The 17,844-nt window shown below is 48.9% G+C and overlaps 1 protein-coding gene across 1 annotated transcript; it reads right to left on the reverse strand.

Moving 5' to 3' along the window:
- Positions 1-13,557: 13,557 nt before the first annotated feature.
- On the reverse strand, positions 13,558-15,802 carry LOC140722030 (uncharacterized). The gene has a single exon (XM_073036839.1). It carries the CDS (start codon positions 15,467-15,469, stop codon positions 13,736-13,738), a length of 1,734 nt encoding a protein of 577 aa, XP_072892940.1. The 5' UTR covers positions 15,470-15,802; the 3' UTR covers positions 13,558-13,735.
- Positions 15,803-17,844: the final 2,042 nt, after the last annotated feature.

Raw genomic sequence — 17,844 nt, forward strand, 5'->3', positions numbered from 1 at the left:
TCAGCCTCGATGATAGATTGAATTGCTTCCCACAGTCAGAACAGGTGGAGCATCTCTCTGTGCTGTGAACTTGCTTATGTATCTTCAGGCTGGATGACAGAGTAATTCCCCTCCCACACACAGAGTGGGTGAATGGCCTCTCGCCACTGTGAACTCACTGGAGAGTCAGCGGGTAGGCTGTGAGTGTGTTCTCAGCACCCCAGTTCCAGTGGATTTCACTGAGTTACAACAGAAAACTTCATTTCAGACACAAAATACATTTCCAGCCGGCATGAGATTAACTCTTCATCTCCAAGGATCGATAACAGATGTGTTGGTCTTGCAAAGAAAGTATTTCGTCACTTCTTATATATCTGGACACAGACAGCAAAATTGACATCTTGAGATTCCCATGCACAAGTGTTCTGCCATTTCAAACCTGTAAAAATATTTGATAGGACATCAGTGGGTGAAGAACAATTATTCAGGTGAGGCTTTAGTCTGTCAGGAGCTCTGGCATCACAATGTTATGAAGTTCATCTCACGTTGGAGCTGAAGGGCTTGTACTGTGCTATAAATTTCTATATACTGCTACAAACTCCTCATCTTCTGACAAGGTATATATCAGGCATCCTAACTAACCAACAAATTCTCTGCCTGTATGAGAATAGGGGATTTCTGCCCTCAATTAACTTGTGAGTTGCCTCAATTTGACTCTGTCCATTTGATGTTATTTCAAGTTCTTGTCACGCCCCACAGCACTACAAAGAGCACTTGTTATTACATGTCTGATCCTGTCGATTTTCTAATGACTTTGATCCCCTCCCAACAAGCGCTTGACAGTGATGAACCCATCGATGGCAATGCCAACGAACATGAAGGGGATGGTAGTGGTTATTCTCATTGGAATGTGGTAATTTTGCGATGCGAAAGCCACAAGTCTCTTGTCATCGATGACAAAGGTGTTTCATACCGTTATTTACCCAGAGAGAACAAAAGCTGATGGAAGGATTTTTTTTTGCCAAACAGCACTAATTGACATTTTCACTGACTAGAAGGTAGACACTTCATCGGAGATTAACTGGGAAATATACTTTTGTTCCGAGTCCCTAATGCTTGGATTCACATCGTTGGAGTTCGGCAGTGTTTGGGGGATACATCCGCTCCAATTTTCTCCGACTGTACGAGGACAACGCCGATAGCGTTCCGCATGGCTGCCTCTTTACCCAGAAGCCCCCACGAACTAAAAACCGATCTATCCGCCATCCAAAGGAAGGCCAGCGAAGGCGAGGCGCATGCGCCACAGAGATCGCGGCCGCGCCAACGGTCACCAGCCGAAATCTCTCTGGGGCTGAAAAAGACGGAAAAGACCGTGATCTGCCCAGGGGTGTAGGAGTAGTGCGGACCGGGCTCACTGTAATTGTTCTTCAATCGCGGTTCAAACGCTGATGATTAATGCCCATCCGGAGCCCCCTCTTACCTGCGCCGAACCTCGTGAGCCTCTCGTCTACTGAGCGCATGCGCGATATCCGGGATCAGCTCAGTCCTCTACGCATGCGCATCAGATTCCGCGTTGCAATTTCTATCATTTTGGCAGCATCATTTAAAAACACACCAAGAAGTGTGCACACTTAACTCAAAATCAAATGTAGAATGAATAATAATGTACCAATTTTCAATAATAATATAGGAAATATTAAAGCAGAGACTATGATGTCTGAACTGTTGTATACGCTTATTCTGTAACAATCCTTCTGACAGCAGAGTTTATTCAAACAGATGATCCGCTGCTTGTTCAGTAGGTCATGCAGAGGATGTGCCAGATTGTCCTTAATGAATAGCAGTATGTTTCCTGACCTGCGCTCCACCACGTCAACCTTTTTGATGAATTTGTTCAGTCTTTTTCCATCACCAAGTACCAATGCTGCTCCACCAACATAAAGCAGCAAAGAAGACGGCACTCTCTGCAACTGACTGGTAAATGATCTCCAACATCCTGCTGCAGACAGTCCTCTGTGCTCCGACTCCCGCCCGTCTCTGATGCACCCAACTACCGCAGAGTCATCAGAGAACTTGTGCAAGTGGCCAGACTCAGAGTCGTACTGAAAGTCTGAGGTGTACAGTGTGAACAGAAACGGAGACAGGACAGTCCCTTGTGGGGCTCCAGTGACACTCACCTCCACCTCAGGCAGAGAACCACCCAGCGGCACAAACTGGGAGTCTATCAGTCAGGTAGTCAGTGATCCAGGAGAGAGTGGATTTGTCTACGCCCATCCTTTGCAGCTTCTTGCTCAGAACGTGATTGGGTTGTATTGAAGGCGGAAGAGAAATCAAAAAAAATGTGGTGCTCACAATGCCACCAGCATTGTCCAGGTGTGAGCAAGCTCGCTTCAACAGGTAGACGGTGACATCATCCGCTCCCACAAGAAGCTGCTTGGCTAACCGGAGAGGGTCCGATGAAGATCTCAACTGTGGTCCAGCACCGGCCATTCCAGCCCCTTCATCGCATCAGATGTTCGGGCAATTGGTCTGTAGTCATAAAGACCCGATTTCGTCGCCTCCTTGGGTAGAGGAACTAAGCAAGAAGTCTTCCACGGCACCAGTATCTTTTCCAGACTCAGACTCAAATTGTAAAGGTGCTACAAAATACCAGACCGGTGGCTCGCACTGCCCTTCAGTACCCTGGGGCTGGTACCGTCTGGGCCAGCAGTCTCTAGTCTCTCCAGCTGTCCGTTCAACCTGCCTCGACGGCAGGGAGGGTGTGTGGTCTTGGCCAGTGGGACAGTGGACAGCAGTAGGTCCCCTGCTGAACCTGCTGAGAAAAACAAATCCACTTCATTGGCCCTGTCCAGGCAAGCCTCCGATCTTCCTTTCTTTAACCTTGAAGCCGGTGACCTGCTTCGTACCCGACTACACGCCCGCTATGCTACCCTACTGGAGCTTGTACTCCAGCTTCCTCTTGTAGGGACCTTCAAACCTACCTCAGCCCTGCCCTCCGTTCACCCCGTTCTCTCCTCAGTGCTTGTCTTGTCTCCACACCTGGAGGCTCTCTTCTCCTTATTCAGAGGGTCTTTCGGGTCGCTGGTGATCCGGGGCTTGTGGCTGAGGAAGCAACATATACAGCCCTGGCTGGCAAGGTGGTGTTCTCGCAGAATTTGATGCGGCCCAGGGGGATTCCCTTGGGAACGTCACAAGAAGAGCATTTTTAGTTTTGGGTGTCTGTGTTCTCACCACTCTAGCAATATGGGTCTGTTGGATTATGCGATGTATCTTTCTCGGTAACCCCCCACCTCCGCTGTTCCAAAGCCTTCAGCTGATTTTAGCTTACACGATTTAATCACGTCTAAGCATTCTGTTCTGCCTGTTGTTTAGATAGATAGATAGATAGATAGATAGATAGATAGATAGATAGATAGATAGATAGATAGATAGATAGATAGATAGATACTTTATTCATCCCCATGGGGAAATTCAACATTTTTTCCAATGTCCCATGCACTTGTTGTAGCAAAACTAATTACATACAATACTTAACTCAGTAAAAATATGATATGCATCTAAAATCACTCTCTCAAAAAGCATTAATAATAGCTTTTAAAAAGTTCTAAAGTAGTTTACTTAAATACATTAAATACAATCAACCCCGGCACTTTAACATATCTTACTCCTGGCGGTTGAATTGTAAAGCCTAATTGCATTGGGGAGTGTTGACCTCTTCATCCTCGAGGAGGAGCATTGCATTGCATCGATAGCAACCTGTCGCTGAAACTGCTTCTCTGTCTCTGGATGGTGCTATGTAGAGGAATTATTACACGTCTCCCTTTTGGCAGCTCGTCCCACACCACTGATCTCCCTCCTGGTACTTCTCCTTGCTGCCGAACAATTGCCACTCATCCGCCCCTACACCTCCTCTCTCTCTCACTACCATTCAGGGAGTGTTTACACATGAGGCCACACTTCACCAGCGAGTGTGTTAGTGTCACATACTGTATGCAGTGCTGCCGGTGGAGCCTGTGTTATATTGGCGAGATGCAGCGTAGATTGGGAGGTCGCTCCACAAACACCTTCACTCTGTTAGCCAGGAAAAGCAGTAAGTTCCCACTTTTGAAAGCGTATATGTTTCCACATGTAATTGGCAAAGATGCTTTGGATATCTAAAACAGCTTTCAAATTGACGAAACAGCCTTGAGGTGTATTTTGTTCCAAATAAAAAACATCACGATTGAGGGAAGTAACCTTTCTTTCCTGTGACCAGAAACAAGTTGTTATTTGAGACCAATACTGAGCTGAGCTGCACACACTGAATAAGTCCTGTGAATTTGGAGATTTGACAGACTTACCAGATGGGGACAAAACAGTCTGTGGAATCACAGATAATAGGCTCAGAGACAGACAGCTCCGTGAGGAGAATGACTTGACGTTGCCAAAGGCTGTGGATATGTGTTGGACTGTGACAAGGAACGGGAAAACCCAGACGCAGGACACCGGCACGGAGATAGAGTCGGGATGCAGACGAGGGCGTGAGCGTGGCTGGGGCTGAACGGCAAACAGGAGGGTGAGCGGAAAAGCAGCAGGCAGGCAAAACTTACCTTGACACAGGGCGTTGCTGGAGCTGAAGGGCAAACAGGAGACAGGCGGCAGGCAAAACTTAGCTTGACGGGAAGAGACAGAGTTACACGGGTAAACCTCGGCACTGAAGTAAAACTTAGAATGCACAATCCGAGGCGGCTGGGAACGTGAATTACCACACTGGCTGACACAGTGACCTGGCGATGAGCGGATGCAAAGCCGGGGTATTTACGCTGCAGGTTTAGATGAGAATCAGGTGTGTCGCAACAAGGGGAATTAGGAGAATATGGGGGATTAACGGTTGGGACCGTGACACGGACAGCAGAGAGCACACGAGCACAAGCTGGGGAACTGCACAGGCCGAGGTGACAGTGCATACTATGAAAAAGGGGGGAGGCGGGCAGAACTCATGTTGTTACCCAAAGCAACAGAAAAGCAAAGAAATAAGGGCAGAATTAAGACGGCACCAAGTGGCTGCGAAAACGGCCTAATTCTTGCCTTTAATACCTCATTTTTCCCTTTTCAGGGTTGGTCGGGTTCTATCGAGGCCCTGAGCTGCCAGTGGCATTCGCAACCTATTTTCTTTTACGGTGGATGGGTTCCAGTTCCGGGTGCTCTTTGGCCGACCGGTTTTTGACATTCTCCAGGCCCGCCTCCGGGGTGCGGACCTGTGGATGCCTGATTTCAGGCTGGTGTTGCCGACAGTGGCGTCGCAGGATAGGGAACATCGTGGATCTCGCTGCGGCACACTTTTAATAGGATAACAGCGACTGTCAGTCTCCCCTTTTGCTGTGAAAATGAGTGATATTGCTCATGAGAGAGGGAGCCTTTGACATGTGGAGCTGTCGGGTAAACAACAGTTTTTGTTGACTGCAGATGTTGTCTTTTCCATAGATGCCGCTGGACCTGCTGAGATCCTCCAGCATTCTCTGTGTGTGTTGCTATGGTCTCTCTCTGGTGTTTCCTGTTGCTTGGTGGTGGGGGGCGCTGACATTCTCTGTGTGTTGCTATGGTCTCTCTCTGGTGTCTCCTGTTGCTTGGTGGTGGGGGGCGCTGACATTCTCTGTGTGTTGCTATGGTCTCTCTATGGTCTCTCCTGTTTCTTGGTGGTGGGGGGCGCTGACATTCTCTGTGTGTTGCTATGGTCTCTCTCTGGTGTTTCCTGTTGCTTGGTGTTGGGGGGCGCTGACATTCTGTGTGTGTTGCTTTGGTCTCTCTCTGGTGTTTCCTGTTGCTTGGTGGTGGGGGGCGCTGACATTCTGTGTGTGTTGCTATGGTCTCTCTCTGGTGTTTCCTGTTGCTTGGTGGTGGGGGGCGCTGACATTCTGTGTGTGTTGCTCTGGTTTCTCTCTGGTGTTTCCTGTTGCTTGGTGGTGGGGGGCGCTGACATTCTGTGTGTGTTGCTATGGTCTCTCTCTGGTGTTTCCTGTTTCTTGGTGGTGGGGGGCGCTGACATTCTGTGTGTGTTGCTATGGTCTCTCTCTGGTGATTCCTGTTGCTTGGTGGTGGGGGGCGCTGACATTATCTGTGTGTTGCTTTGGTTTCTCTCTGGTGTTTCCTGTTGCTTGGTGGTGGTGGGCGCTGACATTGTCTGTGTGTTGCTATGGTCTCTCTCTGGTGTTTCCTGTTTCTTGGTGGTGGGGGGCGCTGACATTCTATGTGTGTTGCTATGGTCTCTCTCTGGTGTCTCCTGTTTCTTGGTGGTGGGGGGCGCTGACATTCTCTGTGTGTTGCTTTGGTCTCTCTCCGGTGTCTCCTGTTGCTTGGTGGTGGGGGGCGCTGACATTCTGTGTGTGTTGCTATGGTTTCTCTCTGGTGTTTCCTGTTGCTTGGTGGTGGGGGGCGCTGACATTCTGTGTGTGTTGCTATGGTTTCTCTCTGGTGTTTCCTGTTGCTTGGTGGTGGGAGGCGCTGACATTCTGTGTGTGTTGCTATGGTCTCTCTCTGGTGTCTCCTGTTTCTTGGTGGTGGGGGGCGCTGACATTCTCTGTGTGTTGCTTTGGTCTCTCTCTGGTGTTTCCTGTCGCTTGGTGGTGGGGGGCGCTGACATTCTGTGTGTGTTGCTATGGTTTCTCTCTGGTGTTTCCTGTTGCTTGGTGGCGGTGACATCAGCGCCGGACTCATGAGCGCAGGCTCCTGAGTTCCAATCCAAGTCGGGCCACACCCCCCCACACCCCCTGCACGCCTTCCATCCATGCTGGGTTGAGCGTTGAGCTAGCCACTCGGCCTCGTAAAACACACAAAGGGTCGAGTCAGGAATGTTCATATTGTGACCCCGTTAATCCGAAAAACCAATCCAGACACCACGCGCCAGACAGGAATGGCCGACCGTCTGTTGCGACACGCTAGGGAGGATATATTTGCTACTAATGCATTGTCAACAAGAAATAAAAGACCTACCAAGAGATTAATGCTGATTTACATGCCCTATGTGGACACGATTGTTACCTCCATTCCAATATCTCCTGATAGAACAGAGACGATTGGGACACCAGCAGGGATGGCTGCATCAAGGAAGGTACGCAGAGAGACAATACAGAAAGGATGGCCTGCAACTACGAATAGATGTTCAATATTTGTTCGGGATTATTGGGCAGACAGAGCTGAACTGTCAGCATTGGAAGATATGGTCCTCCAGGGGAACAGGTTCGTGTCTTCAGGTCGTCACACAAGGAAGTGTTCCAGAAGGTTCACGAAGTGCACCCTGATGAGGAAAGAAACGTAAACAACGAGCTGATGAAGTGACGTACTGTCCAAAAATGAACTGAGACATCTGACGGACCACTACTTCATACGAGATATGTCGTACCCACAGACCAAAGCAGCATGCAAATCCCCTGACTCCACCCCCTGTACCAGACAAGCCGTCCTTCACATTCGGTGATTAGTTGTTTGATTGTAATGGGAAGAGTCATATTGTTGCGACAGACTTCTCTTCCAGTCACCCAGAGTTTGCAACAACACAATCAATATCCAGGAAAGCAATCATCACCTTCTCAAAAACTGCGTTTGCGTGGCATGGAGCTCCACAGAATCATAGAAAACCACAGCACGTTACAGGCCCTTCGGCCCACAATGTTGTGCCGACCGTGTAACCTACTCTAGAAACTGCCTAGAATTTCTCTAACGCGTGGCCCACTATTTTGCTAAGCTCCGTGTACCTATCTAAGAATCTGTTAAAAGACCCTATTGTACCCGCCATTACCGCTGCCCCTGGCAGTGCATTGCACACACACACACACACACACACACACACACACACACTCACACACACACACACACACACACACACACACACACACACACACACACACACACACACACACACACACACACACACACACACACCACTCTCTGTGCAAAAACTTACCTCAGAAATCCCCCTTGAAGCTACTAACAAGCACCTTAAAAATATGCTCGCTCGTATTAGCCACTTCATCCCTGGCTACCCACACGAACAATGCCCCTCATCAGCTTATACATGTCGATCGGGTCACCTCTCGTCATCCGTCCCTTCACGGAGAAAAGGTCAAGTTTACTCAACCTATACTCATAAGGCATGTTCTGCACCATCCTTGTAAACCTCCGCTGCACACTCTCTATAGCATCTACATTCTTCCTGTAGTGAGGTGACCAGAACTGAAAACAGTAATCCAAGTGGGCTCTTCACAAGGTCTATATAGATCTAACATTACCTCATGGCTCTTGAACTCAATTCCACAGTTGATGAAGGTCATCACACCATACGCCTTCCTAGCAACATGTCAACCCGTGCTGTAGCTTTGAGTGTCCTGCGGACACCGACTCGTTGATTCTCCACACTGCCAAGAGTCTTAACATTAATTCTGAGTTGTGTCTACAAATTTGACAGACCAAAACGAATCATTCACACGCAAGTGGGCTGAACACCCCCCGCCAATTCTCAGCCTGTTCCTGCCTCCTAATGATGTCCCACTTTAACCTCTGACAACCCTGAATGGGAATCAGGATTAAAATCTTTGGCGCTGTGAAGTTCTACTTGTGGCGGACGGTGCGAAGCTGCTCGGCGAAGTGCTCTGCTAACTGGCTCAGGGTGGAGGAGCAACACCTTATATTCTGTCTTGGTGCACTCCAACCGGATCAGCTGAACCATAACATCCGTCTTGTCTTCTGAATCCGGAGCCCCAAGGGAAAACAGCACCGGCTCACTACAAGATGACAGCAGAGCTCCGCTCAAACAAAGAAGTGAAACAAAGAGCAGGAGAGTGGTGGTGGAGGGCAACTCGTTGGGTCTGGTGTCCAGAAGGAAATGGAGAAAGCTCGTGTGGCTTTCCTGGTGGGAGGGGGAGGTGTACATGGACGGGGTATCCACAGTGAAAGTAAGATGATCGGGGCCAGGGGACTTGAAATCATTTGTAATGAGTTTGTGTGTGCTGCTTGGATTTCCAGCATCTGCAGATCTACGCTTGCTCGTGAATGGGAGATTCCGTTTGTTGCGGACGGAGCGAACGCACTTGTCAAAGTCGACTCCTGATCAACGTTGGGTCTCATCGACGTAGAGGAGGCCTCACTGGGAGCAACAGGTACGGCACGGCAACCTGACAGACTCGCAGGTGAAGTGTTGCCTCACTGGGAGCAACAGGTACAGCACAGCAACCTGACAGACTCGCAGGTGAGGTGTTGCCTCACTGGGAGCAACAGGTACGGCACAGCAACCTGACAGACTCGCAGGTGAAGTGTTGCCTCACTGGGAGCAACAGGTACGGCACAGCAACCTGACAGACTCGCAGGTGAAGTGTTGCCTCACTGGGAGCAACAGGTACGGCACAGCAACCTGACAGACTCGCAGGTGAAGTGTTGCCTCACTGGGAGCAACAGGTACGGCACAGCAACCTGACAGACTCGCAGGTGAAGTGTTGCCTCACTGGGAGCAACAGGTACGGCACAGCAACCTGACAGACTCGCAGGTGAAGTGTTGCCTCACCTGGAAGGACTGTTCGTGATTCAGACTGGGACTGAGGGAGGAAGTAAATGGGAGTGTATAGAACTTCCCTCGCTTGCAAGGATATGTTCCGGGGGGGGGGGGAATTAGTGGGAAGGGACGAATGGAATCCTTGTGGAAAGCAGGAAGTTGGAGGTAAAGATAGGAAGCCAGGAAGCTGTTTAGTCAAGACAACCGTACAAATCGGGAGGTTTATAAAAAATGTCAGCTCCTGTGAATGTGTTTGGTGAGCCCATAGTCGGTATCTTTCTCGGGTCCACTGTCATCTGAATCTGCCAGGGTGGATGGTGGAGTGTTTTACAGAGATGACAAGTGGAGTAGGGGTCAGACGGGTTCACAGAATGGTGATGGGTGTAGGTGTAGAAGGGCTGTCACAGATGGCGGAGGCTACACGGATCGGAGATGTTAACAGAAATGGAGAGAGCTGTAGGGTTTGGAACCATTTTCACAGAGAGCGAGTGGTGTAGCAATGTTTCTCCACCACTGGGGGAATGCACTTCACTTCTACCATTTTTGTCTGTAACCAGCTGGAACCTGTGTTGTATCAGAGAACTTTGCTAATAATGTTCGTGCATCACGATGCTGATGGTACCTGAGCACTCGACTGCAGACCGGCAGCTGTGTCACTGGGAAAATGCTGAACACGCTGATTAAGCAGACAAACAGAATGCACCCTGACCTTGAACTTGTGTCCGAAGCAGTGAATGTACACGCTTGTGCTTTTTTGGAGAACAGCTATTACTCGCTCTTGTGCCGGTCTTCCCTCGCTGCAAGTAAAAATAAGCGCTGTTATGACTGATACACTCTTTTGAGTTAATTGTTGGTCATAAGACAAAGTGAAAAGGTGCTTGACACCACCTCCTACCCAGACACCCAATCATACCTGCACCCTACTCCCCACGGCTTCGCCATCTCACCACTACACCGCAAGTCATAGGAACTGAAATACTCATTCCATTCATTGAGTCTTCTCCACCATTCGATCATGGCTATAGGATTTTCCCTCTAAACCCCATTCTGCTGCTTTCTACCTTTCACCTTCAACAGCCTTATTAATCAGCAACCCACCATTTACTTACTTAAAGTCCGTTACGCCGCTGGTGTTTAGGACAGCAATGAAGAGGTTCACCAGGATGTTGTCTGGATTAGAGGCATGAGCTACTGTGTAAGGAGAGTTCGGACAAACTTGGGCTGTTTTCTCTGGAGTGGAGGAGAATCAGGGTGACCTGAGAGAACTTGATCAGAATAAGAGAGGGATAGAAAGAGTAGATAGCCACCATTTTTTAACCGTCCGTGTCAAAATGTCTAAGCCCAGACAGCATGCTTTTGGAGAGATGAGGGAGCTGTGGAATTCATTGCCACGGACGGCTCAGAGGCCAAGCCATCAGGTTTAGTTAAAACAGAATTTGATCAGTACTTGATTAGTAAGGGTGTCAAAGGTCATGGGGAGAAGGCAGGAGAATGGGGTTGAGAAGAAAAATAACAGACACTGGGACAGGTACAAAGAAAGAGGAAACTTTAGAGTGAGACGTGTCAAGGACAGACAGATGGGACAGACTCAGATAGGGGTTCTTGTCCGGCACGGAGCAGTGGGGCTGAACACCGGTTCGTTTTCCACTCTCGGACCGTCACTGAGACCATTTCTCATCAGTACACGTTTTACAAACAATACGTATCATTGATCAAGTTCAACATAAATTTATTATCAAAGTGTGTGAACAAAATGCTATCAAACAATTAATTCCTTTTCTTCTTGACAAGGCAACTCAATGCTCACCCCCAGCCTGGGGTAGGGAATGGGACCAATTCCAGAGGGGGAGGGGTGGGTGAGTCTGGGACTTAGTAAAGGAGCCCTAACTCCATCCTCCTTATTCCCCTTTTCCCTTCTCACTCCCCTCCCTCCCACTCCACTGCATGTGTTTGTGTGTGAGAGACCTGCCTGCCCAGTCACACACCATCAGCGATGTGCGCTTCCCCCAACACACTCACACTCCTCTGTACACAGCAATTCTCACCAGCTCAGAAGATCCAAAAATCTTATACCCTCCCTCCTGCACCAACTCCTTAGCCATGTGTTAAACAGTTTATTCTTCCTCTTCCTGGCCCGTGGCACAGATGGCAGTCCTGAGGTCACAGCCCTGGACAAGCAGCCATTTAACTTAGCAGCTCACTCCCTGAACTGCCTTTGAGAAGCTCGTTACTCGACCACCCTATATCATTGTTACCCACATGGACCACAACCTTCACTGTACACCCTCCCGGGAAATGCTGAGCACTCGACCCGAAATGTCACAGACCCGAGCACACAGGAGGCAACATGTCATCCTGGAATCTCATTCTCACCCACAAAACATCCAGTCAGTTCCCTGAAGGAATGAATCACCTCTGACCACAGCTCACCTCGTCTCCTCCCTTCCCTTCTCAGTCTCAGAGCCAGACTAAGTGCCAGAGACCCTGTTGCTGAATAACCTCTGACCACAGCTCACCTCGTCTCCTCCCTTCCCTTCTCAGTCTCAGAGCCAGACTAAGTGCCAGACCCTGTTGCTGAATAACCTCTGACGACAGCTCACCTCGTCTCCTCCCTTCCCTTCTCAGTCTCAGAGCCAGACTAAGTGCCAGAGACCCTGTTGCTGAATAACCTCTGACCACAGCTCACCTCGTCTCCTCCCTTCCCTTCTCAGTCTCAGAGCCAGACTGTGCCAGAGACCCTGTTGCTGAATCACCTCTGACCACAGCTCACCTCGTCTCCTCCCTTCCCTTCTCAGTCTCAGAGCCAGACTAAGTGCCAGAGACCATGTTGCTGAATCACCTCTGACCACAGCTCACCTCGTCTCCTCCCTTCCCTTCTCAGTCTCAGAGCCAGACTAAGTGCCAGAGACCATGTTGCTGAATCACCTCTGACCACAGCTCACCTCGTCTCCTCCCTTCCCTTCTCAGTCTCAGAGCCAGACTAACTGCCAGAGACCCTGTTGCTGTGACTTTCCTTTACTTGGTCATCCCACCATCCCCGACTGTACTTAAAGTGATACCTGTGTTGTTCAGGGGGATGGACACAGAGGTAAACTGCACTCGCTGTTTCCCCCTTCCCCTTCCTGTCACCCAGTTTCCTGTGCCTTGCACCTTGGGTTCAACTACCTCTCAAATGTCCTACCTATCACCCCTTCAGACTCCCGAATGATCTGGAGTTCATCCAGTTCCAGCTCCAACTCCGTAATGTGGATTGTTCGGAGCTGAAGCTGGATGGACTTCTCACAGGTGTAGTTATCAGACACAGGAGGGTCCCAGCCTTCCCACATCCCGCAAAGGAGCTTTCCATTATCCTGCCTGACATCTCCACTGTTCCAACTGAGCAAATGTTAAGATAAAAATTCTAGTTCCATCATGATTTTGCCTTCTCTGACTGAATGCTCTTCCCACTGAAACCTCAAAGAGATAAAGCCTCAAAGTCTCCGCTCTGACTCTGCCCACTCTGACACTGGCCGCTCCACTTGCTCCTGCCTGACCTGATGCTGATTGGCCACTGCTGAAAGCTCAAAAATCACCTGCCCTGAACCACTGCCCTTAATACTCGGTCGGTGAACCTGAGTGAATTACGTCCTCTCAAGCTTCTGATCTCTCCGATTCACGATGGATCAAAGCTTGGTAGGGCGACACAAGGATAAATGACAGACTGAAACCCATCCCACAGTCTGAGCAGGTGACCACCCTCCCCACAGTGTGAACCCACCACTGTCTCTGCAGTGTGGATCAGTGTGTGAATGCCTTCCCACAGTCTGAGCAGGTGACCACCCTCCCCACAATGTGAACCCAGCACTGTCTCTGCAGTGTGGATCAGTGTGTGAATGCCTTCCCACAGTCTGAGCAGGTGACCACCCTCACCACAGTGTGAACTCACCACTGTCTCTGCAGTGTGGATCAGTGTGTAAATGCCATCCCACAGTCAGAGCAGGTGACCACCCTCCCCACAGTGTGTACCCACCACTGTCTCTGCAGTGTGGATCAGTGTGTGAATTCCTTCCCACAGTCTGAGCAGGTCAACGTCCTCTCACTGCTGAAAACAATCTGGTCTTTCGTCAGCCGAGATGAATGTATGCATTAATTCCCACAGTCAGAGCAGATGAACAGCTTCTATACAGTGTGAACTCGCTGATGTTCGCTCAGTGATGTCTGAGTGAATTCCTTCCCGTCTGAGCAGGTGATGTTCAGTCAGTTGAGATGTCTGAGTGAATTCATTCCCACAATCAGAACAGGTGACTGGCATCGCCCAGTGTGAACTCGCTGATGAACTTTGAAGCCTGATGACTGAGTGAATCCCTTTCCACAATCTGAGCAGGTGAACGGTTTCTCCCCAGTGTGAATTCGGCTGTGCCTCACCAGGTTGGATGACTGAGTGAATCCCTTCCCACATTCAGAGCATGTGAATGGCTTCTCCCCAGTGTGAATTCGGCTGTGCTTCACAAAGGTGTCGGAATCAGTGAATCCCTTCCCACATTCAGAGCACGTGAACGGTTTCTCCCCAGTGTGAATTCGGCTGTGCTTCACAAGGGAGTATGAATCAGCGAATCCCTTCCCACATTCAGAGCACTTGAACGGTTTCTCCCCAGTGTGAATTTGGTAGTGCCTCACCAGGTTGGATGACTGAGTAAATCCCTTCCCACATTCAGAGCATGTGAATGGCTTCTCCCCAGTGTGAACTTGCTGATGTTCAGTCAGTTGAGATGACCGGGCAAATCCTTTCCCACATTCAGAGGAAGTGAATGGCCTCTCCCCAGTGTGAACTCGCTGATGTACTTTCAGATTTGATGACTGAGTGAATCCCTTCCCACATTCAGAGCACGTGAATGGCTTCTCCCCAGTGTGAATTCGGCTGTGCTTCACAAGGGAGTATGAATAAGCAAATCCCTTCCCACATTCAGAGCAGCTGAACGGTTTCACCCCAGTGTGAATTCGCTGATGTACTTTCAGATGAGATGACTGAGTGAACCCCTTGCCACATTGAAAGCAGCTGAACGGTTTCTCCCCAGTGTGAATTCGGCTGTGCTTCACAAGGGAGTATGAATAAGCAAATCCCTTCCCACATTCAGAGCAGCTGAACGGTTTCTCCCCAGTGTGAATTCGGCTGTGCTTCACAAGGGAGTATGAATAAGCAAATCCCTTCCCACATTCGGAGCAAGTGAACGGTTTCTCCCCAGTGTGAACTCGCTGATGTTCAGTCAGTTGAGATGACCGGGCAAATCCTTTCCCACATTCAGAGGAAGTGAATGGCCTCTCCCCAGTGTGAATTCGCTGATGTACTTTCAGATTTGATGACTGAGTGAACTCCTTGCCACATTGAAAGCAGCTGAACGGTTTCTCCCCAGTGTGAACTCGGCTGTGCTTCACAAGGGAGTATGAATAAGCAAATCCCTGCCCACATTCAGAGCAGCTGAACGGTTTCTCCCCAGTGTGAATTCGCTGATGTACTTTCAGATGAGATGACTGAGTGAACCCCTTGCCACATTGAAAACAGCTGAACGGTTTCTCCCCAGTGTGAACTCGCTGATGTTCAGTCAGTTGAGATGACCGGGCAAATCCTTTCCCACATTCAGAGGAAGTGAATGGCCTCTCCCCAGTGTGAATTCGCTGATGTACTTTCAGATTTGATGACTGAGTGAACTCCTTGCCACATTGAAAGCAGCTGAACGGTTTCTCCCCAGTGTGAACTCGGCTGTGCTTCACAAGGGAGTATGAATAAGCAAATCCCTGCCCACATTCAGAGCAGCTGAACGGTTTCTCCCCAGTGTGAACTCGCTGATGTTCAGTCAGTTGAGATGACCGGGCAAATCCTTTCCCACATTCAGAGCAAGTGAATGGCCTCTCCCCAGTGTGAACTCGCTGGTGTCTCTGTAGTGTGGATGAACGAGTGAATCTCTTCCCACAGTCTAAGCAGGTGAATGGCATCTTTTCAGTGTGAACTCACTGGTGTTCATTCAGTTGGGATGATTGAGTGAATCCTTTCCCACACAGGGCAGGTGATTGGCCTCTCCCCGGTGTGAACTCGCTGGTGTCACTGTGGCGTGGTTGAGTGTGTGAATGCCTTCCCACCATGTAAACAGGTTACCGTCCTCTCACTGGTGAATTTTTGGATCTATCTTTAGCATCGACAACGGAATGAATTGCTTCCCACTGTCAGAACAGGTGGAGCATCTCACTAAGGTGTGAACTTGCTGATGTATCTTCAGGCTGGATGACTGAGTAGTTCCCCTCCCTCACACAGAGCAGGTGAATTGCCTCTCTCCACTGTGAACTCACTGGCATGTCTGTGGATAGGCTGTGAGTGAATACCTTCCCACACTGAGAGAAGAATGATATCTCACTGCGATCAATCATCTGTCAATTCAGACAATCAGACGTTAGAATCCCTTCTACAATCAATGCATTGAAGAATTGAACTCCAGTGAACAAATGCTGGTGTGTTCTCAACTCCCCGGTTCCAGTGGATTTCAGTGAGTTACAACAGAAAACTTCATTTCAGACACAAAACACATTTCCAGCTGGGATGAGATAATTCTTCATCTCCAAGGATTGACAACAGATGTGTCGGTCTTGCAAAGGAAATATTTGGCCACTCCTTATATATCCGGAAAGAGACAGCCCATGCATAAGTGTTCTGCCATTTCAAACCTGTAAAAATATTTGAAAGGACATCAATAGGTGAAGGACAGTTTTTCAGGTGAGATTTTAGTCTGTGGTGAGAAAATAAGAAAAAGGAGTAGGAGAACATCATCTGGCCTGTCTCCACCAACCTGCCTTTTCCCCATCGCCCTTCATTTCCCTACTTTGCAAACATCTATCCAACCTCGTCTCAAATGCATTTACTGAGGTAGCCTCCACTGCTTCATTGGGCAAAGAATCCACCGATTCACCTCCCTCAGGGAAAAGCAGTTCTTCAGCTCCATCCCAAATGCCCTGAAGTGATGTGGTCTAGTTCTAGTCTCACCTACCAGTGGAAACAACCTTCCTGCCTCTATCTTATCTATCTGATTCATAATTTTACATTTTTTTATAAGATCTTCTCTCAATGTGAGCTCTGGCATCATATTACCCAGTTCATCTCAAGCTGAGATATACTGCAGGCTACTGTGGGAAGCGAGGGAGGAGATTGTTGAGCATCTGGCGATGATCATTGTCTCATCAATAGGGATGGAAGAAGCACCCAAGGATTGTTCAAGAAAGGGAGTAGAGGTAACCCAGGAAATTATAGACCAGTGAGGCTTGCATCGGTGGTGGGCAATTTGTTGGACAAGATCCGAAGAGGGAGGAGTAATGAGCATCTGATTAGGGGTAGTCAGCAAGGCTTTGTCAAGGGCAGGTCATGCCTTACCAACCTGACTGAACTCTTTGGGGATGTAACATTGATGAAGGTAGAACATTGGATGTAGTGTACGTGGTTTTCAGTGAGACTTTTGATAAGGTTCCCCATATGAGGCTCATTGAGAAAGTAACGAGGAAGGACCCAAGGAGAGCTGCTTTGCGGATCCAGAACTGGCTTGGCCACAGAAGGCAAAGGGTGGTTGTCGATGGTTTGTATTGTGCATGGAGGATGTGACCAGTGATATTCTGCAGCGATCTGTTCTGGGACCCCTCCTCTCTCCTCATTCTGACTTTTAAAAATGACCTTGATGAGGAAGTAGAAGGGTGGGTGTGTAAGTTTGTCGATGACACAAATGTAGTGGGAGCTGTGGATAGTCTGAATGGTTGTCACAGTAGAGCGTTACATCGATAGGATGTAGAACTGGACTGAGAATTGGCAGATGGAGTTCAACCTGGTGGTTCATTTCGGTAGGTCCAATTTGAAGACAGAATACAATATTAATGATAGGACCCTTGGCAGTTTGGAGGATCAGCGAGATCTTGGGATCTGTGTCAATAGTTCATGCAGAGCTGCTACACAGCTGGACAATGTTTTTAAGAAGGCCTTCATCAGCCATGGGACTGAGTTCAAAAGCGGTGAGGTACTATTACAGATATAAAAGGCCTTCGTTAGGCCCTACTTTTAGCACTCTGTTCAATTCTGATCACCTCACTACTGGAAAAAATGCTCTAAATAGGTTGCAGAGGAGATTTACAAGGATGTTGCTTGGATTGGAGAGCATGCCTTATAATAATAGGTTGAGTAAACTTTGGAGCGATGGAAAATGAGAGGTGACCTGAGAGAGTTGTATAAGATGATGAGAGGCATTGATCGTCTGGATAGCCAGAGGTTTTTTCCCAGGGCTTAAAACATGCGGGGGCATAGTTTTAAGGTGCTTGGAAGTAGGTACAAGGGGGATACC

The sequence above is a fragment of the Hemitrygon akajei genome, unplaced genomic scaffold (assembly GCF_048418815.1).
Source record: "Hemitrygon akajei unplaced genomic scaffold, sHemAka1.3 Scf000067, whole genome shotgun sequence".
Lineage (NCBI taxonomy): Eukaryota > Metazoa > Chordata > Chondrichthyes > Myliobatiformes > Dasyatidae > Hemitrygon > Hemitrygon akajei.